Genomic DNA, 26,348 nt, shown 5'->3' with positions numbered 1-26,348 from the left:
GGGGAAGGGGGGCAGAACATGGCCTAATGCAAGAAATATTCAACAGGAGAGAAGATTTGGAGCCCAGGGTTTGGAGCTGTGGGGTCCTTGGTGCTCTCTGAGCTTGGTCGTTTCCCTGCAGACGTTTCATGACCCCGCTAGGGAACACCATCAGTGCTGGTGAGCATGGGGTTTGCTTGCTTTTTAAATACAGATAAGCGTGGATTTGCACCAGAGAAACCATCATGCAGAAGACAACACCCCGAGCAAGGAACTACGAAGAAGAAAATCACACACACCCTTCACCTAACAGGAAGCAAACCCCACACACGCTAGCACTGGTGATGTTATCTAGTTGGGTTAATGAAACGTCGGCAAGAGAACCACCAAGCTCAGAGAGCACTAAGGACCCCAAGTCCTCCTCTTTTCTTCCCTTCCACTCTCTGCACCCCACTCCCTTCTAGCACAGATAATGTTACCTAGTTGGGTAATGAAACATCTCCAAGGAAACAAGTAAGCTCTGAGAGCACAAGGACGCTACACTCCTCCTCTCTCCGAACTCCATTCCCTTCTAACACTGATAATGTTACCTAGTTGGGTAATGAAACGTCTGCAACAAAACCACCAAGCTCACACAGCACCAAGGACCCCACAGTCGTCGTCCTTCTCCTCTTCCTCCTCCTCTTCTCCACCCTTCTCCTTCTCCTCCACTCCACAACCTCCATTCCACTCCTCTCCCTTCTCCCACAACGTTACCTAGTTGTGTAACGAAACATCTGCAAGAAAACCACCAAGCTCAGACAGCACCAAGGACCCTGCAGTCCTCCTCCTCCTAATACATTTGGGAGGATTAAAGCTTCTTACCCAGACTACTGTGGGGTATCAGGTAAGAGCTGGCGTCGGGGTCGACGGGGCGAAGAGATAGGTGCGCGCAGGCTTGTAGGGAGGCTGGGCAGTAGCCGTCTTCATAGGATGCTTCTGCTGGATCCAGGGAGATTTTGGCACATTCAATCACCACGTCGTGTGTTTCTAGCCTCTTCCACCTATTGGGAGGCACAAGCACCTGCCGGTTTCCACACCTGCTCAAAGGCTTGCCACTTTGGATTTTGAAGGGAGAACCTTCCCGTAATCCAAACGATTACGAGGGCGTTGATTCCCAACCTTCCGTTACCAGAGAGAGGAACGAACGTACCTCCGAGGGTCCAGCTCATGATCCTTGGAACCGGTCACCAGCTCCGGATGGATACGGACGTGGCCCATCATTGGCTGAAAGGAGAGCAAAGAGGTCTCATAACGGGGACAAAGGCACCATGAGACAAGGAGAAGGGCAACGTTTTGGTTTCATAGAATGTTTCGTTGAGGACAACCCAACCCAAGGAACAAGCTCCTTCCCAATATTCAAGAGGTGAGCCGATTTCCAGAGACTTGAGCCGAGCAGGACAAGCATAAGATCCCAAAACTGGCCCATTTCACTCTAGATTGGCATGGATCGATTCTGAAACGAGTGCTTCCCTGTTCCACTTGGGAGAGCTTTAGATCTTCTGCAGGAAACATCTCAAGTTTTTCCTTCTATTAATTTAATCCACTGGACGGGGTGGACCTCTGCTCTGCTCTCTCCTAGTCACTTTTAAGAAAGGTTCTCATCTTAAGCTAGCTAGAAAGCTTCAAGCCATCTCCAAGCTCTATGTTGTGGCCCATCGGCAGCCGGCGAAGCTGGCAGCAGTCGGGCAGTGAGGAGGTTGGGGAGGAACATGGGGCAGTCCTGGGGGCTGGGGAAAGCTCGAATGAGGGCTCTGCGTTGGAGGCAGAGAGGGAGCTAGACAGCAATGAGGCAGAGGAACAGCTGGGGTCTGTTCCCAGTGTGCGTATGTGCAGAGCTGCCAGAAGACTACTCAGAAAGCAGGGTCGACTTGGGAGTAAAGCCACAGCTTGGAGGTGATTGGCTCCTCCCATAGGAAACAAAAGAGGAGCAAACAGGGAGTGGGCTTTTGCAGGAAATAATTCGTTCGTTCCGTGACTCTGAGAGACTCTGTGCCAAGTTTGGCCTTGTACTGTGTTTGGAAACAAGTAACATGGCAGCTTGCCAAGCGAGAGAAGGTCTGTGTTGATAAATATTCCTTTGAAAAACTGTTTGGACAGAGCTTGCTGAATGTGTATGAAAGGAATTCTCAGTTGTGTAAATAAAAGAGGTTTTCCCGGGAACAATTCCTGCTTCCTGCTTTTTAAGGGAACCTAGGTCAGAACGCTCTAAGAGATGCTTCCGGCAGTGAGACCATCAACCTGCATGGTCCTGCCATCTTTCGGTTACCTTGACCACCTCTTCAAAGGTCTCCAGGTTTTCCTTCATACTGTAGTGGGAGCGCAGAAAGGAGACAAAATTGCACGGGTACATTCCATAAAGGCGGTGAAAGAGGGCGTACACGCTAGCGTGGAGGTGGACCAGGTAGATCTCTGCCACGTGGCCTGGGGAGAAAGCCAACATAAAATGTATCATGCCCATCACCTCTCGCACAACTCTACACACCCGGGGGTCCCCCGATTCTCTTTCGCCATCACCCTCTCCAATGCCCAATTCTGAAAACAACATAAGACCTCCCCTTGCTCAAAAGGAAATTTGAGGGCCTCCATAAAGGTTCTTGAGGGATTCTCCTTGAACTTCTTCCTTCTTGTCTACAGCAAGGTAGAGATTATGACCACAGAGAAGTGTTGTGCCCCGCCAGCGGATCTTAAGCTTATCTTAAGAAGGCTTCAAGCCATCTCCAAGCTCTATGTTGTGGCCCCTCAGCAGCTGGCGGAGCTGGTAGCAGATTCGGACAGTGGGGAGGATGGGGAGGAACATGGGACAGTCCTGGAGTCTGGGGAAGGCTCTGCGTCGGAGGCAGAGAGGGGGCCAGGGCCGTCTGATAGTTATCAGCTGCCTTCGGAGTCGGACATCAGTGGGGCAGAAGAACAGCTGGAGCCTGTTCCCAGTGTGCGCATGCGCAGAGTTGCCGGACGAAGGGAACAGCTAAAGAACAAGGGTCGACTCAGGAGTAAGGCCACAGGTGGACAGTGAAGGGCCCCTCCCAGAGGGAATAAAATAGGAGCGAAAGGGGAGTGGAGTTTGTAGGAGACAATTAGTTTAATTGGTTCGTGACTCTCTGAGACTCCAATACCCCAAGGAAGCATTTAATAATATTCATTCGGAGATGGATGGGCGATGGGCCAGCATTCTATCTAAAACCAGAGGGACCCTCTCAATATCTCACCTGGGTTCTTCAAGTACCAAGATGAAAGGCGGCCGAAGATGCCAAAAAAGTCGTGAAGGTACTGCTTCCCAGACTGAGGGATCATGGGTAGCAACGTGATTAACACTAGCACCCCAGTTGTGAGGACCACGACGTCGGTGTCAGTCTGCCATGAAAGGGAAAAAGGTCTGGAATTAATAGGCAGCTGATACATCAAGGATGAGCAAGGATGGATGAGTTTGGAATAAGCAACTTTAGAAACATAAACATTTCTAATAGATGTGGTCTCCTGGCCGAAGCCTGTAACCTTGGGGAAAAGTGGAGGGAAAAAGGAGGAAAGCAGCCGGTAACCGAGTGGAGGAACTCAATGGCAAGAGCATTGTTGGAAGATCTGAAGATGGAGGACAGATCCTCAAAAAAGAGCAATAGCCCCTAGACTTATATATTGCTTCACAGTGCTTAACAGCCCTCTCTAAGCGGTTTACAGAGTCAGCCTCTGGCCCCCAACAATCTGGGTCCTCATTTTACCCACCTCGGAAGGATGGGAGGCTGAGTCAATCTTGAGCCGGTCTGGATTGAACTCCTGACAGGGGGCAGAATTAGCCTGCAATGCTGCATTCTAACCACTGTACCAGCAGGGCTTTCTAGAAAAGCTAGTTATGGTGTCCACTAAAGGTCAACATTGACTTGGTAATCAATAAATCAAGCCCCTGGTTACAAAAATGCACACATGAGATTCTTTTGGCATTGGAAAACAGCTGAATGTCAGAACTTCCCTCTATCCCTGTAAGCCAAACATACCGTATTTTTCGGAGTATAAGATGCACCTTTCCCCCCCGCCCCCAAAAAAGAGGGTGAAAATCTGGGTGCGTCTTATACTCCAAATGTAGCCCTGCCCAGCTTCTCAAACGGAGGTTTCAGAGGCTGAAAAAAGCATCAGAAATGAAGCTTCAGAAAAAAAGCCTCCAAACAGACCTTCAGAAAAAAAAGCCCCCAAACAGAGCTTCAGAAAAGAAAAGAAGCCCCCCAAACAGAGCTTCAGAGGCTTTTTTTCTGAAGCTCTGTTTTGGAGGCTTTCAGAGGCAGGAAAAAAAGTTTTTTCTGAAACAGAGTTTCAGAGGTAGAAAAATAAGCAAGGCACAGAGCTCACAACCAAGGAACCTGTTGCTAAAATTCACCTCTGGGAACAGCTGATTGGAGGTATTCTGGGAGGCCGATCCACCTGCCAATCAGCTTTTTTCTTATTTTCCTCCCCAAAAACTAAGGTGCGTCTTATACTCTGAAAAATACGGTAATCAATGAGATTTATAACGACATCAAGCCCTTACCTTGAGACACTTGAGGAGGGAAAGGAGAACGGGGGCTTGAGGGAGCTTATGTTTCCAGGAGGGCTGACATCTAATCACGTGGCCAAGTAGCGAAAGAGTGGCGAGACGGGTAGCGGGCTTGCTCATGTATTCGTTGATTTTATCGAGGAGGTGCTGGGGGAAAGATTTTGAAAAAGGGAAAGAATTAAAAGCGTGGAGCACGGACAGAAACAGGGGGCACTAGATGATGTCATGCCTCCTGAACGGGGAAATGATCTGGGGCCGTTGTGGATGTGAACTGAACCCAAAACGGCTTATTCCTTGCCAACTATGGCTGGGAACTAGCGCTCCCATCGCCTGGATGCAAATCATTCTTCTTGTTTTACCTTGTCATGTGGCTCTTGAACAGCAGTTAGGATGTGCAAAGCTTGTTGGGAGCTGGTTTCCAAGTAGTAATCCACCAAAGAATTCACCAGCATGGGCCCACGATCTGTGTCGATCCGCCATCCGGACAGAACAACAACAACAAAAAAACACAAATCAACTCGCACAAAATGACTTGGTTTTTTCAGCCGCGTAAGCAATCTTTTAATACTTTTATTTATTAAAAAATAAGACAGAGAGCGTGTCCAACACGACTCCCTCCGCTTATTTTTCCAACAACAAACCTGTGAGGTAGGTTGTGTTGTGCTGAGAAAAGAGCAATTGGCCCAAAGTCACCCAGCCAACTTTCATGCCTAAGGTGGGACTAGAACTCACCATCTCCTGGTGATTGGCCCAAGGTTACAGAACTAGCTTTCATGCCAAAGGCAGGACTATAACTTTCTCCTGGTGATTGGCCTAATGTCACCCAGCTGGTTTTCATTCCTAAAGTGGGACTAGAACTCACCATCTCCTGGTGATTGACCCAAAACCACTCAGCTAGCTTTCATAGCTAAGGCGGGACTAGAACTCACATCTTCTGCTTGTGATTTAGGCCGCCCAGAACAAAAGGCAAGAGAGCTCCAGCATCAAAACGCACCTGAAGCAAGGTTGTCTCTAAACACAGCCATGATATCTTCCAGGACAGGCAGGACTGGAGAATCCAACATGGGGAGAAGTTCCCCAATATTTGTTTGTTGAGACATCCTGCTTCACGCTAGGCGCTGACGTGCATGACAGTGTGTTCACGCAAGGCACAGTTGCTTCCAGTTCTACATGGGTGCTCCTGTCAAACTAGGTGAAGAGAAAATATAGATTTTGGAAAAATGTCCCTTTGGCTCTCCCATCACCCACTGATCCTGAATTCCAGGCAATCCGTCCGATGCAAGTAGTGCTTGACTTACAGCAGTGGTGAAATCCAATTTTTTTTATTGCTGGTTCTGTGGGCGTGGCTTGGTGGGCGTGGCAGGGGAAGGATACTGCAAAATCTCCCTTCCCTCCCCACTCCTGGGGGAAGGATATTGCAAAACCTCCATTCCCTCCCCACTCTAGGAAAAGGATACTGCAAAATCCCCATTCCCTCCCCACTCCTGGGCCAGCGAGAGGTGGCATTTTCCGGTTCTCTGAACTGCTCAAAATTTCCGCTACTGGTTCTCCAGAACCTGTCAGAACCTGCTGGATTCCACCCCTGACTTACAGTCAGAATTGAGCCCAAAATTTCTGTTGTGTCGAGTTTTGCCCCATTTTACGATTTTTCTTGCCATAAAGTTTTTAAATGAATCACTGTGGTTATTTAAGTTAGTCATAAGGTCGTGAAAGCGAGTCTGGCTCCCCCATTGACTTTGCTTGTCAGGCGGTCGCAAAAGGGGACTCACATGACCCACCCCCCCTCCCGTGACACTGCAACCGTCATAAATATGAGTCAGTGGCCAAGCGTCTAAATTCTGATCAGCTGACCATGGGGATGCCACAACAGTTGTGTGAAAAACATTTGTAAGTCACGGGGTATTTTTTTTTTAGTGCCATGCAATTTTGAATAGTCACTAAATGAACTGTTGTAAGTTGAGGACTACCTGTACGGTCCACACCCTGCCTGCAAATCTGGACAGAAAAACCTCAGTTGATGCATAAAAATACAGAGGTTAGAAATGTACCTGCTTGGCTGCTAAGTAGTTTCTTCCTTTCCACCACTATACAATCTGGCTTTTTCATGATCACAGAACTGGAAAAGAAAAAGAAAAAGAGGAGGAAAAAAACCCAGTGAGTACATATCTCTCAAAAGAGGAAAGGCAAAAAAAACCTGTAATAATTGTTAAAACATTGGGCGTGTTTTGATTTTTAAAATATTGTTTGGAAGCCATTAAGGAATATCCAGGTCTTTGCTGGGACAATTCACCAATGTTTTCCTTGGGAGAAACGCATAAAACGTGAGCTCCTACTGCTATTGCACTTCTGAATTATAGAACAAAACCCTCGTGAAATACAATTTATGCCTGTAGGTCAAATGTTTGTATAACAGAGACCAAGTACAGGTAGTCCTTGACTTACGACAGTCCAGTTAGTGACCATTCAAAGTGAGAACGGCTCACATAACCCCCACTTATGACTGTTGCTGTATCAGCGGTCAAAATTTGGCAACTGGCTCATATTTATGACGATTGCAGTGTCCCAGGGTCATGGGGATTCCCTTTTGCGACCTTCTGACAAGCAGCGCCCACAGGAAGCCAGATTCGCTTAACAACCGTGGGGCTAACTGAACAACTGCAAGGATCCACTTAACAACTGTGGCAAGGAAGGTCGTAAACAGGGGCAAAACCTCCCTGAACAACTATCTTGCTTAGTAGGGAACATTTTGGGCCCAATTGTGGTCGTAAGGATTATCTATAATCGGAAAGGCTCAATTAAAAAGCTTAGTATAACAGAACACTTTCTTTGTAACAAATTTTTGTCATGGCCCACAGTCTTATCCCAATCAGCCAATCTATATAACCAAATGGGGGAAATCATGCGGGGGTAAAAAAATCTAGCCATGTATCAATCTGTAATATTTTAAATTACAGCAAAGATCAAGCGAAGAATATGGGAAGATCGAATTTAACCGTATTCGTATGCTTGAATTTCTTCTTTAGAACAAGAAAATGAATGCAAACAAGATATTGCAAGGACCAGCACTTTCTATATTAGTCTTGGGAGTCACCAACTTGGCACCCAATGGGCCAATATGCCTATAACCATCTTCCTTGGCATGCTCTAGATTTTCTGCTCCACCTGATTCTTTGCCTATAACAAGCCAGAGGCTGGCACTGCCCTAAAGCAGAGTTTCCAACTTGGCAATTCTAAACTTCAACTCCCAGAAGCCTCACTCAACGGCCATGCTGGCTGTGGAACTACCAAACTTTTGGGGGGAGGGGGAATGTCTGCTCTAAAAAAACCTGTTTTTAAGTTGCATCTGGGCAACTGGGGGGGGGGGTGTTGTCGTCACGTGATCCTCTCTTGCGACCTTCTCACAAGCCCAGTCAATGGGGAAGCCAGATTCACAGCTGCATTGATTCACTTAGCAACTGAGGCAAGAGAGGTCGTAAAACGGGGAGGGGGGGCAAAGCTCACTTAACAAATGCCTCACTTAACAACAGAAATTTTGGGCTCAATTGTTGTAAGTCATGGACCAGCTGTACTGTCACAAATGCTTGCTGACATCTAAGTCATTACAAGTTGCATCTACTACAGATATGCACAGCTCTTAAATCTCTCTTTCTGCAGCGTTTCAAAGAGAAGCTTGGAAGCCAACATCCAACTCATAAATACGATTTATTTTGAATGAACATGTGAAAGGGGTTCCTAGCTTGATTGCTTCCTTCCCTCTGTGCAATCTTCAGCTTTTAGAAGTCAGTAAAAGTTCTGAAATTGTTTGTTTGGGAGGGAAAGGTGATGGTTTAGCCATGCTGGTTTCTAAAAAAAAAAAAAAAAAAAAAAGCATACAACAGACCTGCAGTCGGGAGAGGAACTTGTTTTGAACTCCAAATAATCGATTACACAATTTGAGTATCTATTTCCAGGTCTTGTTTGTTTTTTTCTTCTCCCAATTTGCAAACACAGTTTAGAAGCAGCCACTTGCTACTCTGTTGCTAACAGCAAAGTGCATTTATAAAGGTAGCTTTAAACAAAAAAACCAACTTAAGCAAAAGTATCTTTCTTTGTAAACTTTATACACAACAGGAAAATAGGGTTCAACAAACCACATAAGGACCCAGCAGCTGAACTCACATGCATACAAAGAGAGAGAGAGAGAGAACAGAGCCAATTCCTGCCAACTTGATCACATGGCAAACATTCTAAAAACAGGTCAAGGCTTTTAAAATTAGTAATATTATTGCCCATCTCTTAAAATGAGATTTTTTCCGGGGCAGACCAGTAGGTCTGGGTCGGATCAAGACATAATGTAAGACGAATGAATAACATAAATGGAAATTATTCCATTTCAAAAGAACAATTTTGACGGAATTAGGATTTAAAAAAAAACAAGTCAGTACTCTTCAGGAGCTTAAGAATTTAGAGAGCTTTGCAAGCTCAAGGCCTTAGCCTAGATGAGTTTTCCTCTCGCATCTAAGTCAGACATGCATACAAACTGTAGATAACTAGACCATTTCACCTAGAAGCAGTAGCATGCGCTAGAGAAAGAATTCAAATGAAAATTAAAATGGCCTTTTTAAATAAAAGCCTCCATGAAGCTATCTCTCCTGGATCCACCAACATGATTATTTTCCAAAAGAAAGAAGGTGTGTGTTTTTAAAAAAAAAAAAAAATAGGAAAAAAAAGGGGTTCTATATTAATCAACCAAAGTTCTATTTAGGCAAAACAATCTGTCTTTTCCTTTTAAATAAGTACCAGACAAACCACACAGGGGCAGGGAGAAGTCAATAGTCGGAAAGGCCACCAAATTAAAGGAATCCTGATAGATAGCCATCCATAGCTGGTAAGAAGAAGGGTGGAAAAACCGAATTATTGGACTTCAAGTGGCTTAAATGTGGCTACTAACGCCTCTCCAGGTTTAGATCAAGAAAACATTTGAATAGCCAGTTTCCAGGGGGAGGAAATAGCATATAATCCAAGAGTGGAATTAATTTATGAAGCCTAGCTGGCCTTGTCTTGTTTTAGGGTTAAAGAGTTCCACTTTAAGTCCTTCCTCTTTCTTCTTCACACACACACACACACACACCCCACTGCCAGTTACTGCAACAAAGATGGATGGAACAACAGTGGTAGGGCCGTTTGTAATTTAGCTATGGCTTTTTAATGACACACAGATCTCTTTAGCTCACCTACTGCATTCTGCAAAAAAAACAACAACAAACAAACCATCATCCAAGTCATTTTACCTACTTTATTCTGCAATAGCTGGAGGACACCAGCGTGGGGACCCAGACAAGCCTGAAGCTCAGAGCTTCACAAAGACAAACCCACAAAGCTCCATTTTGAATGTATTGCATTAATATATATATATATATTGTATGCAATAAAAACCAATCAACACCTTTTTTTACCCCTCCTTCCTGCCCAACCTTGATTGCATACCTCTCCTCCCCCTTCGAGTTAAAAGGAAAGATGTCCTAGAAATACCCTTCAAAGGGGAATTGTTTTGCCATTTATTGGGAGTGGGGGGCTTGTCTTCCTCCCAGCCTCCTCCTTCTTTGCCACTCCTTCCCAAACCTGACCTTTGCCCCCTCCCCATTTTCACGCAGCTCATCCCAAATCATCTACTCAGGATGATTTGTCTCTTTCTCTCTTTTAAAAAATAATCTGGTAAAAAAAAAAAAAACCTGCACCCATTCAAATGCCTAAAAAAGCAGGCTTCAAGAGAAACCCCTCTCCCGATTTGGACTTCAACCCTCCCCAACCATGATTGCTGGTTTATGAAAAGGGGTCCAATCCTTCCCCCCAACCCCACCCACCCGGCCCCTTGGATTACATACATTATCCAGCCCCTTTCATTAACTCTGCACATAATTCTATGAATGTAACTAGTGATCCTATGTATTTATAAGGTATATAAATGTATATAAGTGTGTGTGTGTGTGTGTATAATAATATATATATTATTCTCTTTTCGTAGGTCATGTGTATTTTTCTCTCAGCCAGTCATAATAGTTCAGTGAAATCTCATTCACTAGTTTCTAGGCTTTATCAGACATCAAACCAACATTTTGTCTCCCTTAAGTCTCACAACAGACAGCAAAATGCTGGTTTGATGTCTGATAAAGCCTAGAAACTAGTGGATGAGATTTCACTGAACTATGGCTGTATAAAGATCTTGATTTACGTAGGAAAAACCTGGCTGAGAGAAAAATACATACATACATACATATATGCATATATCAAATACATACATATATATCCCATCCAGCCTTCTGTATATAATTCTATTCACTAGGTAATGAATTCATAGTCACTAATGAGTGATGCTAGATAATATATATCCTAATGCATATAAAATAAATGCATGTATATCTTATACCTTGTATATATATCATATCTATCTCCCCCACCAACCCCTTGCATTAACTCTAAATATAATTCTATTAAAGTTAAAAGATCCTGTACACATTATAATGTATGCAATATAAATGCATGCATATCTCTCATATATATATATATATATACACACACACACATATATGAGATATGCATGCATTTATATTATATATATAAGCAAAATATTATATATATATATATATATATATATATATATATATATATATACATATATATATACATATATATACACACATATATATATAGAGAGAGAGAGAGAGAGAGACGGAGAGAATCAAATTTATATTTGCTGATAAAGAAGGGAGACTAGTATAGATCTATTTCAAGCTATTTAGCTCTCATCAGCTAGTCATACTCTTACTTGGATTGGAAGTATGCTCCCTCCCATATTGGGGTAGACCAGGTGCTTCGACAGAAAAAACACTTTTAGATATAGATGGATAGATAGAAGATAGATAGATAGATGTCTGTCTATCTATCTATCTATCTATCTGATAGAGAGACATGTATGTATATGTATATATGTGTGTGTGGATATATAAATATATAAACATAAAGATAAACATATACAGATAGACAGATCTATCTATAGATAGATCTATCTATCTATCTATCTATCTATCTATATTTTTATTATTTTTTTATTTGATTTATATGCCGCCCTTCTCCGGAGACTCAGGGCGGCTTACAATGCGTTAAGCAATAGCCTTCATACTTTTGTATATTTATACAAAGTCATATATACAAAGTATAGATACATCGATAGCTAGATAGATAATTATAGATAGATATAGATATAAAATAGATATATAAATAGATATATAAAATCTCCCACCCAGCCCTTCTGCATATAATTCTTTTAACGTAACCAGTGACCCTAGAGATAACACATATCATAAACGCCAGGGGTATATAAATACGTAACATATCGCATCCTAATATATACTAACAATATATAACCGCCCCCTCCAAGCCCCTTTCCTTTAAAACTCTGCCCATGATCCATCCCATGAGGCCAAAAGAGCGACCCTGGCTTAGACCCCACCTATCGCAAATGGACGTAATTAATGTAAAACGCCCCGCATAAAATTACATTAAGACGTTCATTATTATTTTATTTTTTCCCCCCAAATTTAGCTGCACGACCTGGGCTCGCTCGTCGTTTAATTTTAATAAGAATTATATGAGGGGGGGGGGTTAATGAGGGGGGGAGGGGAAATTCATTGGACCAGCCCAATGAATCCCATAAAGCGGATATGAATTAAAAAGGGGATTAAAAAAAAAACCCTTGGTTTCCCCCCCCCGTCAAAAAAAAAAAAGAGACCCAGCGAGGTTTTTCCCCACCACGACCCACCCTGAGGAGAAGGCCCGGCCTAGCAGCCCCCCCGCCGCCTCATAGCAGCGTCCCTCAGCCCCACAGGGAACAGCCCCCCCCCGCGCGCGCCCCCCCCCGCAGCCGCCCCGCCCCACAGCTCCCCTGCCTCCTCTCGGGCTCTCCTCCTCGCTTTCTCCGCCGCGCGGAGGCCCTTTCCCCGGCGGCGGGGACTCACCCCCTTCCTCGTCCTTCTCCTCCGCCCCTCAGCTGTTTACCGCTCAAGCCTCTTCTAACCCACAGGGCGCCGCCATCTTGGCCCTGCCACCCTCCGGGCGCCGCGCGCGGATCCCTCCGCGCCCAGCCCCGCCCCGCTCGGGAGATAAGAAGTAAAGAAAAAATAGTCCCACCTCTCACCTCGCCGCGACTTTTTTCTTTCCCCCCCACAGACAGACACACACGCGGGGGTCTCCTCACCCTTCTCCACTGTCCCGAGGAAGCGGCTTCGGAGGGGTCGCCTCCCCCCCCCGGTCACCCCGGTCTGAAGGCGCGGAAGGATCAAGCGGAGAGATGAGAAGGGGGGGGAAAGAGTCTCTCGTGATGCCGAGGGGGAGGCCGAGAAGAAGTCCCGGCAGGGAGAAGGAGGAGGGGGAAGGAGGAGGAGGAGGGTCACGTGACGCAGCGGAGAGGCTTGCGGGGTGGTAAACAAGGGGCGGGGCGGGAGGATTCCGAGACACGCCCACCTGGTTGCTCGTGGCAACCGGGCCTGCTGGAATGGTGTTTTTTTTTTTCTTCTTAAAGCGTTTTTTCGGGAACTACAACCACCCCCATCAGCCACAGCCCACCCACCCCCCATGACCCATGGGGAAGAATGCAAGGAAAAAAGGACCCATGCAACCTTAACATGCAACTGTTCCCCTTTCTCTTCCTTTGGAGAAAGGACCCCTCTTTCCATCCGCTAAAAGCATTATCCCTGGGTTCTGAGTTCAAATTCAGCACCACATCACAATTCTCCTCCTTTAAATAAACAGATCTGGGTTGCAAATCTCTGATGGCCACGAGAGGGCAGCAGTACTTCATATATATATATATATATATATATATATAATTTATTTTGCTTTTGCTGCCCCCTAGAGGTCATTTGAAGCAGTGCTGGGATGTTTTGAATTCCCAGAATCCCCCCAGACGGCATGCACCCATCTCCAAAATTGCCAGGATTGATTGATTTAAGGGTTTTTTACAATCCTCATACCATCGTCCGGTGCTAAACTCTAAACCTGCATTATTATCGGGTTCACACAACTTGTAATGAATGTCCTGTCTAAAGAAATTACAGATAGTCCTTGATTTACAACCGATTCATGACCGGTTCAAGTTAACAATGATCCTCCCCAAAGCTGCTTACGACCCGTGTTTGAAGTCAGAACCTGTGGTCGTGTCACATTTTTGCTGCTTGTCGGTCATCTTACGGTCGTAAAGGCAAGGACTTGTTAGTCGCTTTCTAAATTCCCATTGTTAACTAGATGGCCAACTGTCTGAATTACCAATGTCTCACTTAACAACAGAAATTTTGGGGTCAATTGTGGTCATAAATCAAGGTCTACCTGTACGGAGATACAAGAGCCCCTCCTTAAGAGAAACGGGCAGTTTAGAAACACGAAAAATATAAATGAATCCTCTGAAATGTTATAGGGTATTTCAGGTGACTGTGTTTTCCCAAAAATAAGACCCTGCCTTATATTTTTTTGAACCCTGAAATAAGCGCCTGGCCTTATTGCCATGCGCTCAAAAGCCCGATTGGGCTTATTATCAAGGGAATGTCTTATTTTGGGGGAAACAGGGTAGTTATTATAGGTATATTTGAAACAATATAGATATTTCAGAACTATCTGAAATGGTATAATAGGATCTCCTCCTCGAGCAGCGGGTTGGACTAGAAGACCTCTAAAGTCCCTTCCAACTCTTATTCTATGATGTTCTATGTTCTAAATATAAATAAATACATTAGTTTTATTCCCTGATGCATCTTACAGCTAGATCAAAAAACAAAGGTTTGCTTTGCAAGCAACCAGCAACGTTGGCTTTTTCCAACATTTGCAGGTTGTGGATATGATTATTTTCCTCTTTATATTTTTTCTCTCTTTTTTTTTCCGGGAAAAAAAAAAAATCGGTAATCTCAAAAGAACACTCCCCCAAAACAGCCAAGCACCGAATAATCTGCGTTAGAAGGCTTTGACAACTTACTTCTGGGTTTCTGCAATTGAGCAATGCAAAAATGTTCGAAGTCTGGCTTGTTTTGATAAGCAAATGCTCTCCGGGGTTTGACTCTCTTATTGGCTGGGGCCAGATTTTGACACGAATAATCTGATTGAAAAATCAGGGAGGGGAATGCAGGGCCCAGTGGGGAGAGGGAGAGAGAGGGAGAGGGAGAACAACCAGAGAAAGGGATCAACCCTTGGTAGATAACAGGAGGGTGGAAAACCTAGAGACACACAAGCCAGCTAAGGGAGCCCTGAACCATCACACTCCACCCTGGGAGACAACTTTCAAGGCTAAACTTCTGCAACCACCCTCCAAGCAGGTGATTTCCCTTGGTCAAAGCAGTTTTTTAAAAAATATTAAATTTTCCTGCATTTTCCTCTTCTTGCAAATGATGATCAATTAGGAACTTAAGAATGCAGGAACAATTTATGCAATTAGGCAATGGGGTTTTATTTTTCCTGAATAGTTTAATCTCTCTCTCTCTCTCCCTCTCCTTTCTCTCTTTCTCTCACATTATCTGTCATCTGTCTCTCTCTCACACTTTCTCTCTCACATTCTTTCTCACACACACATACTCTCTCTCTTTGTCTCCCTCCAATTTTTTTTTTTTTTAAACTTTTTAAGAAGTTCTGTGAGCATCCCTTGATGAAAATTAATTTTCATTCTTTGGTGAGTTGCTTTGGGAGCCTTTGCAAGGAAGGAGCAGAAGATGGGAAAATGCTTTGAACAAACGAATGAATATTGTGCCATTGATAACTTGGCTAACATTGGGTGATCGCTGGAAAGACGGAATTGGACGAAGGAGTCTTAAGCGTATGTAGCAAAGTAACCTGGCTTGTAAATTGGATTTTTTTTAAAAAAAAAGCCTTAAATCTGGCATCATAAGCCAGGAACTGTGAAAAATTGCAATTATGAAAAGATAGCTAAAGAGTCAAGTTTTCTATAGCATACCTGGATTTCTGCAGCTCAAAATCTGATAGCTTCATCTTAGATTATTATTATTATTTCTGGTTTGAATTTTTCTGAGAGGGAGAGAAATCTTTTAGGAGTTTATTTATTATGATTTACATCTATAGTTTATTTACATTTATAGTGTGTTTGTATTTAAAAGCATGTACTACTGCCAAGAGACTTACAGTTACTTTTGCTACGCCTAACCATTGCACTGAGCCAGCTTTGCAGTTAATTTTGCTATATCCAACTGTTGCATTAATCCCAGAACCTAGGTTTAAATTTAATAAATTTTATTCTTGATTTTTTGTTTGCTTTAATGATTTAGCATAAAATATGGAACTCTGGGCCTGTTTGGTTCATTAACAGGTACTAACCCGAAGAAGCGAATTTAATAAAAAAAATGCATATATCTACCCATATTTCTCCTAAATATATATAACAGAAGGATTCAGGAAATCTTCTTTTTAAAGCGTGTTTGTGCAAGGCAGTTGAAATCTGATAAATGTTGCCACTTTGGGTGGGGTTACGTTTAGTTTTTTGCATCTCCTTATTATTGGTTTCTGTATTCTTTGCATGTCAAACCAAGGTGGATGAAAAATTCTTGAAGCATTCATTAGGAATAAACTGGGTAGTGCAAAATTTTTTAAAAAAATTAATTTTAATTTTTGCACTACCCAGTTTATTCCTAATGAATGAATCTTAGGGCATTCTTACCGCAAGGAATCCAAAATGCAAAAGTGAAAGTCAAAACAGATTGCAAACACCAAGTCAGGCTAATAAAATATAAGAAACGAATGAATGAAGAGTGAAGAAAAAGGGAGGGTTTTTAACAAGCATCCGCTTTAAGAGATTTTAATAACATTTGGTATAAGAGTTAGGGAGTTAAGGCCACACGCTAAATAAATAAATAAATAAATAAATAGGAGATAAGGGGAAGAGCAATCACCATTCAGTGTTATGGAAACAACAAACCTCTTTACACATCATTAAAAATGAAATTTGAAGAACCAGCAACGGATTGCTTATTTGCACCAAACTGTACTCACGTGTTGTACTAAACTATACAAATGTTGGGTTTATATGCAAGAATTTGGTAATATCTTGGTGTTGTGTGAAGGCAGTTTTGCAGAAATCCAAGCTGTAGCTTTAACTGCACAGAATTCATATCCTTACAAACTTGTCTTCCATTTCTGCAATGCAACATCTTGAATTTTCCTAAATTTCCGCTTCGGTTCCAGAAAATCTCTTTTCTTCCTATCTTAAAAGAGTTAGAGGAGTAGACTGTCTCCTTAAACCAAGAATGAGGTTGTTTGATTTAAGGCTACCATCTTAGGCTGATGTCCCCATTGCTTAACTGTTTAATTAAATCAAACATGGTTTAAACTCATATAGCTTCACGGCGTGCACACAAAGCGAGGGAGAAGAACTAACCAAGAACTTTTATGTCTTTCCATTTAAAAATCGAAATTGCGTTTAGACCAAATGGTTCTTACTCCTAAGTAAATCTTAATAAAGAATGCAGTTTCACCAGCTGAAGTTTCATTACCAAACTAGATAACATCATCAGTGCTGGAAGGGAGTGCGGTTTATGGAGTGGAGGAAAGTGACCATGGGGTCCTTGGTGCTCTCTGAGCTTGGTGGTTCATTACCAAATGCACTGATTATGTTACCTAGTTTGGTAATTAAACATCTACAAGAAGACCACCAAGCTCAGAGAGCATCACGTTTTCCTAGCTAGCTTTCTCAGTTCACTCGCTGGCAAAACTAGCTGGTATGTTTCAAGATTGGCCAATATGCAGCTTTTGCTCCAAAATTAAAAACGCATGCAAAAAAACCGACTGTGAATTTTAAAGTTTCTTGGGGTGGGGGGAAGGGGAGGAAAAGCCGAGATAAGCATATGGAGAAGGAGTGATAAAACGTTGCTGTGTCTTGAGGACATGAGGTTGGAGCTTGGCCTCCAACACTCCGGAAAAGGGACTTGGGCTGGAAGAGTTAAATATTTTTGAGGATTGGAGGCTGGAATTGGAAAACTGCAAAATGGAATATCCCGCAAAATGACACGGTGGGTTGATTGGACCTCTGAAATACCACTTCAGACAAATGGTTATCCAACATCTTTAAAACTTCCAGTGTTGGAGCATTCACAACTTCTGGAGGCAAGTTTTTTCCACTGATTAATTGTTCTGACTGTCAGGAAATTTCTCCTTAGTTTTAAGTTAAGCAACTTAAATCAACTCTCCTTGATTAGTTTCCACCCATTGCTTCTTGTCCTGCCTTCAGGTGCTTTGGAGAATAGCTTGACTCCCTCTTCTTTGGGGCAGCCCCTGAGATATTGGAAGACTGCTATCATGTCTCCCCTAGTCCTCCTCTTCATTAAACTAGTCATACCCAGTTCCTGCAACCGTTCTTCATATATTTTATCCTCCAGTCCCCTAATCCTCTTTGTTGCTCTTCTCTGCACTCTTTCTAGAGTCTCCACATCTTTTTTTCATTGTAGCGACCAAAACTGGATGCAGGATTCCAAGCGTGGCCTTACCAAGGCATTATAAAGTGGTATTAATCTTCACGTGAAGATAAAAGTGGTATTAAACTTCACGTGATCTTGATTCTATCCCTCTGTTTATATGTTTGTGTGTATCTATCTTCCGAAGAAGGGTGGGAATTCATTCAATTAATATCATTGCTTATCAGACAAGTGGGTGACCGCTTGTCAATGATAAATTTCTACTTATCAAAATTTGGTGACAGCATATTCTTCCCACGCTGCTTCTCACTTTCAGATCTGGCTGGCATCTTTAAATCATGGTTTCTTTCATCAGGGTTTGTTCAGAGAAGAGCTACGTTTAGCTAGGTTTCCCTGTAGCCGTCCTCCTTTAACCAATCTGGGAAAATATATATATATATCTCTCCAAAAGCTAAAATCGAGGCTGTATTTACTTCGGCAACAGACACTAGAATTATATCTGTGTCGTTTCATGCACCGTATGGGAAAACACAAACATTCATGCAAATAAGCAAATGCTTTTATTACTTTCCAGTTTATTACCGTTTTGCATAGATTGTGCCAAACGGTTCGGAGGAAATACAGATAGTCATCAAATCAACCTACGGCCACAACTGAGCCAACATTTCCACTGCTAAGCAAGACAGTTATTAAGGGAGTTTTGTCCCATTTTACGACCATTCTTGCCGCCGTTATCGTTAAGCGAATCCCTGCACTTGTTAACTTAGGGACACGGCTGTGAAGTGAATCTGCTTTCCTGTCATAAATACGAGTCAGTTCCCCAAGCATCTGAATTTTGATCACGTGACCGCGGGGGGGGGGATGCTGCAATGGTCGTTAAGTGTGAAAAACGGTCATAAGTCACTCTGAATAGAGTGCCGTTGTAATATTGGTCGCTAAACAAATGGTTGTAAGTCGAGAACGACCTGTGAAGATATCAACGGCCCCTTCAGAAAAAGGTGCAAAGATTTTAGAGGCAGGTTGGAGAGAGAGAGAGAGAGAGAGATGGAAGACAAGTTGATAATTCTCCTCCGTTCCTCCTCCTCTCTTTTACAGCCCACCTTTTTTGGGATCTCTGATCCCGAGGTGAACGGGAGATGCCACGTTCATTCTTAGTGAAAAACAGGAAGGTTCACTCGTACCATCATCGTGCCGTCGATGACAGCATCCTGGTGCCAAGGTGGGATACGGGCACCTCAGCGTCCTTCTCCGACGGTAGGTTGGATAATTTCCCCACCCAGAAATCTGGAAAAGGTTGCCGGATGTACACAGAATAAACCTCCTCTTTTCCACCTCTTCTGCTTTTGTGCAAATTTCTTCTCTTTTGGCTGGTCCTGATACCCCATTTCAACAAATGCGAAGGAAGCCCCGTCCCAAAATATTCCGTTGGGAGGACACTTTTCTTAAGCCACAATTAAACCACGGAACTCAGCTTTTGTGAGAAATGCACTTATCTCTACAATTGTTCCTTAGGGATATTTTAGTACAATTTAAGGACATTGTCTTCTACCTTTCTTTTCCTTCCCTTCTCTTTCCTCCTCCTCCTTCTCTTCCTCCTCCTCCTCTTCCTCCTCTTCTTCTCCTCCTTCTCTTCCTTCTCTTCTTCCTCCTCCTCCTTCTCTTCCTCCTCCTTCTCTTTCTCCTCCTCCTCCTCTTCTTCTCCTCCTTCTCTTCCTCCTCCTCCTCCTCTTCTCCTCCTCCTCTTCCTCCTCCTCTTCTCCTCCTTTTCTTTCTCCTCCTCTTCCTCTCCTCTTCTTCCTCCTCCTCCTCTTCCTCCTCTTTTCCTCCTTCTCTTCCTCCTCTTTTCCTCCTTCTCTTCCTCCTCCTCCTTCTCTTCTTGATATTACAGTTATTTCTGATGACAGCATCCTGGAAGACAGCAAGGCCTTCCAGGCAGATAGTCCACCATGCTGTTCTCCAAAAGAAGAACAGGAGCTCCAGAAGGACAAGGAAGAACATTTTCCTGTTCAGAGTATAACACTGACAACACCAAATCCAGGTGAGCAATTCTTTGCTGGGTTTTCAGGCAATCCCTCACACCCAATAAAGCAGTGGTGAATTTTTTTTTTCTGTGGGCGTGGCTTTGTGGGTGTGGCAGGGGAAGGATACTGCAAAATCTCCATTTCCACCCCACTCCAGGGGAAGGATATTGCAAAACTCCCATTCCCACCCCACTCCTGCGGCCAGCCAGAGGCGGTATTTGCCGGTTCTCTGAACTTCTCAAAATTTCCGCTACCGGTTCTCCAGAACCTGCTGGATTTCACCCCTGCAATAAAGGAATATTTGTGGTTGACACCCAACGAAACAACCTTCCTTGCAATGCACACCGACAATATTCCTTGTAACCCACGCCAATGAAGCAATAGGAAAAAAGGTTATCGATAGAAGAGAGTATTTGTAGCTCAGGACTGAACCGTGGGGTCTGTTTAATGACCCAACTAGGGAACATCATCAGTACTAGAAGGCAGTGGTGGGTTGTAACCGGCTTTACTACCGGTTCTCTTTGTGCATGCGCTTCATGCGCGATCGCCTCTTCACGCGCAGAGGGTCAAAAACAGGTTAAAATCAGGAAGTAACGACATCCAGGCTGTGGGCGGAGCCTCACGCTGCCGCCGCTACCAGTTCGCCGAACCACATGCTGCTGCTGCTGCTACCAGTTTTCCCGAACAGGTAGCATTTCACCCCCTGTTAGAAACCCCTTTGATGTTCCCTGACGCTCCTTTTCTGTTGTCTCAGAGGTGCCCGTCCCGGCTTTAAAACCTCAAGAGGCGAGCGCTTCCGCGTTCTACAACCCCAGTTTTGCCTGGAACGCCTTCCGCCCTCCGTTTGGCTACAGATCAATGACTTCCACCATGCTGGAGCACTCCATTCATCTGTACGGCACCCCGATCCTTCCGGCTTCCGACCTGCCTCTCGATTACAGCATGCCGTTCTCGCCTGAATTGGAGACCTACCACTGTGTCATATGCAACAAAGTGAGTTGCTCGGAGGACTCGGAACAGAAGAGAAAAGCTGGTTCTCAACCTGAGGTGGTCACAGGGGCATCGCGAGGACTTGAAGAAACATTATGATTTAAATCTCGAGTTAAGTCTTGGGGGGCGGGGGTGGGGGTTGTGATCGTGGTCCGGGGCCACAAAAGGAATTTAAAAGGGCCCGTGATGAAGCAAAGGTTGAGGACCACTGGAAAAAGTGGTCAAGTGTGATTAGACACACAAGGAGCTTGTCTCCGGTGCAAAAGCTCTCAGTGTACACAAGGAGTTTGTCTCCGGTGCAAAAGCTCTCAGTGTGCACAAGGAGTTTGTCTCCGGTACAAAAGCTCTCAGTGTACACAAGGAGGTTGTCTCCAGTGCAAAAGCTCTCTGTGTGCACAAGAAAGTTGTCTCTGGTGCAAAAGCTCCCAGTGTGCACAAGGAGTTTGTCTACGGTGCAAAAGCTCTCAGTGTGCACAAGGAAGTTGTCTCCGGTGCAAAAGCTCGCAGTGTGCACAAGGAGTTTGTCTCCGGTGCAAAAGCTCTCAGTGTACACAAAGAGGTTGTCTATGGTGCAAAAGCTCGCAGTGTGCACAAGAAAGTTGTCTCCAGTGCAAAAGCTCCCTGTGTGCACAAGGAGTTTGTCTCCAGTGCAAAAGCTCTCAGTGTACACAAGGAGTTTGTCTCCGGTGCAAAAGCTCTCAGTGTACATGTAAAGCAACAGAGTAATAATAATAATCATAATAAGGATACCAAGGGTTAGTAGAGAATAATAAGGGTTAGTAGAGAAGATAAGAAGGATAATAACAATAGTAGTAGTAATACTACAGTCCTACAACATGGGTAAATAGACATAGGAGTGTACAGGTAGTCCTCAGCCTACGACTGCAATGGAGCCCGAAATTAATGTTGCTAAGCGAAACATTTGTTAAGTGAATTTTGTCCCATTTTACGGCTTTTTTCGCCACAGTCGCTAAGTGAATCACTGCCGTTGTTCAGTTAGGAACACGGTTGTTAAGCGAATCTGGCTTCCCCCCCCCTCCCCGTTTGATTTTTGCTTGTCAGAAAGCCGTAAAAGGGGGATCACACGACTCTGGCTCAGTGGCTAAGACGCCGAGCTTGTCGATCAGAAAGGTCGGCAGTTCGGCGGTTCGAATCCCAAGTACAGGTCACGGGGGGTTGGACCAGATGACCTCCCAAGGTCCCTTCCAACTCTGTTCCTGTTAAACTGGGGGACCCTGCGACCGTCATAAATGTGAGTTTCGACTGCCCGTACGCCTTTGCTTTCTAGATATTCTCTACCCCACACGGGCTGGAGGTCCACGTTCGACGATCCCACAGCGGCACTCGGCCTTTTGCTTGCAGCGTTTGTGGGAAAACGTTTGGGCACGCTGTCAGTTTGGAGCAACACACCAACATCCACTCTCAGGTCAGTCTGGAAGCCCGGAGAGTGGAGGGGAAAAAAAATAAATAAAAATAAAAATCTCCTGGATAAAACTTGTGGCTTGTGTGCCCAGATCCTGCTCGCCGGCCTTGTCGGATAAATACCGCCATTAAAATATCTATCTATCATTGGGTTTATAACACCAATACCGATAAAGGAGAATATTTGTAGCTCGGGGTGAAAGGAAGGATATCCTTGGTGTTCTAGGAGGGAGTGGGGTCTGTAGAATACAGGAGGAAGAGGAGGAGGAGGAAGAGAACTGTAGGGCCCTTGGTCCTATCTGAGCTTGGTGGTTTTCTTGCAGACGTTTCTTGACCCAGCTAGGTAACATTATCAGTGCTAGAAGGATGTGTGGAGAGGAGGAGGAGGAAAAAAGGAGGAGGAAGAAGGAAGAGGAGGAGGAGAAGAAGAGGAAGAGGAAGGAGGAGGAGGAGGAGAACTGTGGGGCCCAGCTTGGTGGTTTTCTTGCAGACGTTTCGTGACCCAGCTAGATAACATCATCAGTGCTAGGAGGGAGTGGGGTCTGTAGAATACAGGAGGAGGAGGAGGAAGAGAACTGTAGGGCCCTTGGTGCTCTCTGAGCTTGGTGGTTTTCTCACAGACGTTTCCTGACCCAGCTAGGTAAGATCATCAGTGCTAGGAGGGAGTGGGGTTTGAGCAGGGGTGAAATCCAGCAGGTTCCTCAAACCCCTCCCCCTCTCCCCCCCCCCATGCTGTCCTGATCCCCAGGAGAAAAGCTTCGAGTGCAAAATGTGCGGAAAGACGTTCAAACGGTCGTCCACTTTGTCTACTCACCTGCTGATCCACTCCGACACCCGTCCGTACCCCTGCCAATACTGCGGGAAACGTTTCCATCAGAAGTCGGATATGAAGAAACACACCTACATTCACACAGGTGAGCGGGAGGAGCTGTTGGGGGGGGGTTCCATTCCAGGGATGGGCTGTGCAAAGCCTTTGAGGGAGGGTTCTCCCAACCCGCCCCCCCCTTGGCGTTAAGGAGCGCCTTTCTTCCGAGGAACGAAGGCTTTGCGGCCAGTCCTTCGACTTTACGAGCACCATTTTTTGGCTGCCAAAAAAGCCAACACAGTTCTGGGCTGCATAAACAGAGGGATAGAATCAAGATCACGGGAAGTGTTAATACCACTTTATAAGGCCACACGTGGAATATTGCATTCGCTTTTGGTCGCCACGATGTCAAAAAGACGTGGAGACTGTAGAAAGAGTGCAGAGAAGAGCAACAAAGAGGATTAGGGGTCTGAAGGCTAAAACATATAAAGAAGAACGGTTGCAGGAACTGGGTATCTCTAGTTTAATGAAAAGAAGGACTGGGGAGACACGATAGCAGTCTTCCAATATCTCAGGGGCTGCCCCAAAGAAGAGGCAGTCAAGCTATTCTCCAAAGCACCTGAACGCAGGACAAGAAGCAACAGATGGAAACTCATCAAGGAGAGAAGCAACTTAGAACTAAGAAGAAAATTTCTGACAGTTAGAACAATTAATCAGTGGAACAACTTCCCTCCAATCAATACTATAAGATTAACAATAATGAGTAACATATAGTTCTTTGTTTCAGCGATATTAACTCAAATTTCCCAATCCTTATTTAGATTTCTTTTTTCTAACCGTTTGTAGAATTTGTTCCACACTCTATAATAGTCCGGAAATCTTTCTCTTTCCTTAAGTTCCATTGTCGTTTTATCCATTTCTGCACATTGTAAAATTTTCCTAATTTACTATTTCCTCTGGTGGTATATTATTTTGTTTCCACCACCTTGTGCCAGGGTAATCCTTGCTGCCGTCAGTAAGTGAAGTATTAGGTATTGCGAAAATTTCTCAATTTTTGGATTATTATTATTATTATTTGTCATATTTCTATGCCGCCCACTCTCCGAGGACTCTGGGCGGCTTACACCAAAGACAGTATACTAAATAGCATAATTGCCCCCCAACAAACTGGGTCCTCATTTTACCCACCTCGGAAGGATGGAAGGCTGAGTCAACCTTGAGCCGGTGAGATTTGACCCGCTGATCTGCTGAACTAGCAGTCAGCTGAAGTAGCTGCAGTACTGCACTCTAACCACTGCGCTACCTCGGATCTATTATTCCTAATAGGAAGAGCTCCAAGGCCCCTTCCAACTCTGTTACTATTACTATTAAAGTAGCAGTTATTATTATTATTATCTCTTTTTTCCCAATGCCATTATCACTTTGAACAGTCACTAAATGAACCGTCGTAACTCCAGGACTTTCCTGTGTGTCTGCTAATTTCGTTGACTGTAATGCCAGCGAACTGGCCACTCGGGTTTAAAAGCCCGGCAGAACCGAAACGGGCAAGGAGGACCAGTTGTGATCTAAGAAGGTGAGACTGGATTTTACGTCCTTAACGTTCCTTTTTCTCTGTTCTGGCCCAGGGGAAAAGCCGCACAAATGCCAGGTGTGTGGCAAAGCCTTCAGCCAAAGCTCCAACCTCATCACCCACAGCCGCAAACACAGCGGCTTCAAACCTTTCACCTGCGAGCTCTGCGGGAGGGGTTTCCAACGCAAGGTGGATCTGCGGCGTCACCGAGAGAGCCAGCACAGCCTCAAGTGAAGGGGGAATTCCTATCGTGGAATGAGCGGTGGAGGATGGTCGGGAACCTGCAGCCCGAGAGCTGTAGGCAGTCCTTGGCCCCAGATGGTTAAATCCCACCCACTTCGGCTTTTAGCGGCACCCGTTTTGCTTCTGATCCCGCCTACTTTGGGCCTTGGCGCCACCCGCTGGGGTAGATCTCCGATTGAATCTACAACTGTGGAAGCCCATAAAAAGCCCCGTTGGGTTAAGGATGGTAGAAAAATAATAATAATAATAACGCCTTTAAGAAAGATTACTTTTTTTCCCTTTCTCTTTCACCAAGCAGATACATGGAGTAAAAAGGAGCAAGGGTTTGAGAGAGAGAGAGGGAGAAGGAGAAGGAGAGAGCGAGGGAGAAGGAGAAGGAGAGAAAGAGAAAGAAAGCGAGAGAGAGAGAAAGCAAGCAAGAGAGAGAGAGAAGGCAAGAGAGAGAGAAAGAGAGAAAGCAAGCAAGAGAGAGAGAAAGAGAGAAAGCAAGAGAAAGAGAGAAAGCAAGAGAGAGAGAGCAAGAAAGAGAGAAAGAGAAAGGAGAGAAAGCAAGCGCGAGAGAAAGAGAAAGCAAGCGAGAGAGAAAGCAAGAGAGAGCGAGAGAGAGAGAAAGAGAGCAAGAGAGAGAGAAAGCGAGAGAGAAAAGAAAGAAAGTGAGATAGAGAGAGAGAAAAAGAAGGGGGGGCGAAAGAATCTGGATATACTGTCTTTTTTTGGGCTTTGCAATGCAACAATGTTCGGATTAGAAGACTAAGTTAAAGGAAAGGGTTTAGGAGAACTCACCGGGTTGAATAGGCAAGGCAAATCTGCAAAACAACCCATAAAAAACAAATCAGACAACAGGTTTCCGTGGTGGGAGACAAAGGATCTGTTGTTCATGGATATTTCCATCGCTATCCATAATTTACATGATCCATTGTGCAAAGGTATCAAGATTTTTGCCTCTGTTTGAATCTCTGTTTCCTGAAAAAAAAAAAAAAATTGGACGTCAATAAATGCTGTTAAGAAATAAAATTTGAGTCATGAAACCTCCTTTGGCATTGGTGAAAGAGTTTGATACCCCAGGACATATTCAGACAACACACGGGACCCTAATCCAGGTTAACACGGCATAATAGATGTCTTCGCACTGTAGAGCTCTTGTTGGGGCCAAGAGGCTGACTCTGTAAACTGCTTAGAGAGGGCTGGAAAGTACTGTGAAGCGGTATATAAGTCTAAGTGCTATTGTTATTCCTCCCTTATCTTCCTTCCTTCCTTCCCTCCCTCCCTCATCTTCCTTCCTTCCTTCCTTCCCTTCCTCCCTCCTTCCTCCCTGCCTGCC

The 26,348-nt window shown here is 44.5% G+C and overlaps 2 protein-coding genes across 7 annotated transcripts in view; one reads left to right on the top strand and one right to left on the bottom strand.

Annotated features, from left to right (window-relative positions):
• The window catches only part of TSC1 (TSC complex subunit 1), a 32,964-nt gene extending 19,961 nt beyond the window's left edge, over window positions 1–13,003 (bottom strand). The window contains exons 1-9 of one of the 3 annotated variants that reach the window (XM_087879972.1): window positions 12,774–13,003; window positions 6,589–6,656; window positions 5,535–5,728; window positions 4,900–5,003; window positions 4,535–4,687; window positions 3,228–3,372; window positions 2,288–2,442; window positions 1,172–1,245; window positions 844–1,022 (exon numbers count right to left, since the gene is read on the bottom strand). In XM_087879972.1, the coding sequence (XP_087736098.1) occupies window positions 844–1,022; window positions 1,172–1,245; window positions 2,288–2,442; window positions 3,228–3,372; window positions 4,535–4,687; window positions 4,900–5,003; window positions 5,535–5,640 (916 nt within the window). In that variant the 5' untranslated portion in view covers window positions 5,641–5,728; window positions 6,589–6,656; window positions 12,774–13,003. Of the gene's footprint in view, window positions 1–843; window positions 1,023–1,171; window positions 1,246–2,287; window positions 2,443–3,227; window positions 3,373–4,534; window positions 4,688–4,899; window positions 5,004–5,534; window positions 5,729–6,588; window positions 6,657–12,534; window positions 12,665–12,773 lie in introns of those variants that run through there. The other 2 variants (XM_087879971.1, XM_087879973.1) reach the window with 2 other exon arrangements.
• A 1,527-nt stretch (window positions 13,004–14,530) lies between these two features.
• Window positions 14,531–25,560, top strand: GFI1B (growth factor independent 1B transcriptional repressor). Of its 4 annotated transcripts, none has more exons than XM_087879986.1 (8): window positions 14,697–14,877; window positions 15,183–15,227; window positions 19,072–19,230; window positions 19,865–20,014; window positions 20,752–20,990; window positions 22,276–22,413; window positions 23,158–23,323; window positions 24,840–25,560. In XM_087879986.1, the coding sequence occupies exons 3-8, from the start codon at window positions 19,113–19,115 to the stop codon at window positions 25,016–25,018; spliced, it is 990 nt and encodes a 329-aa protein (XP_087736112.1). In that variant the 5' UTR covers window positions 14,697–14,877; window positions 15,183–15,227; window positions 19,072–19,112; the 3' UTR covers window positions 25,019–25,560. The 4 variants fall into 4 exon arrangements, with proteins under 4 accessions (XP_087736111.1, XP_087736112.1, XP_087736113.1 ...); XM_087879987.1 differs by having other exon boundaries at window positions 14,787–14,877; window positions 15,183–15,371; XM_087879985.1 differs by lacking the exon at window positions 15,183–15,227 and having other exon boundaries at window positions 14,531–14,877.
• Window positions 25,561–26,348: the final 788 nt, after the last annotated feature.

Source organism: Pantherophis guttatus, chromosome 16 (assembly GCF_059756535.1).
Source record: "Pantherophis guttatus breed Tessera chromosome 16, ASM5975653v1, whole genome shotgun sequence".
NCBI classification, from domain to species: domain Eukaryota; kingdom Metazoa; phylum Chordata; class Lepidosauria; order Squamata; family Colubridae; genus Pantherophis; species Pantherophis guttatus.
This window is presented reverse-complemented; position numbering and strand designations above follow the sequence as displayed.

Bases quoted from the DNA above. Each gene is read 5' to 3' on its own strand.
- GFI1B (XM_087879985.1), top strand. From the start codon at position 19,113: ATGCCACGTTCATTCTTAGTGAAAAACAGGAAGGTTCACTCGTACCAT. The intron at 20,991-22,275 runs GTGAGTTGCTCG...TTTGCTTTCTAG, and splicing joins ACTGTGTCATATGCAACAAA to ATATTCTCTACCCCACACGG. The intron at 23,324-24,839 runs GTGAGCGGGAGG...GTTCTGGCCCAG, and splicing joins ACACACCTACATTCACACAG to GGGAAAAGCCGCACAAATGC.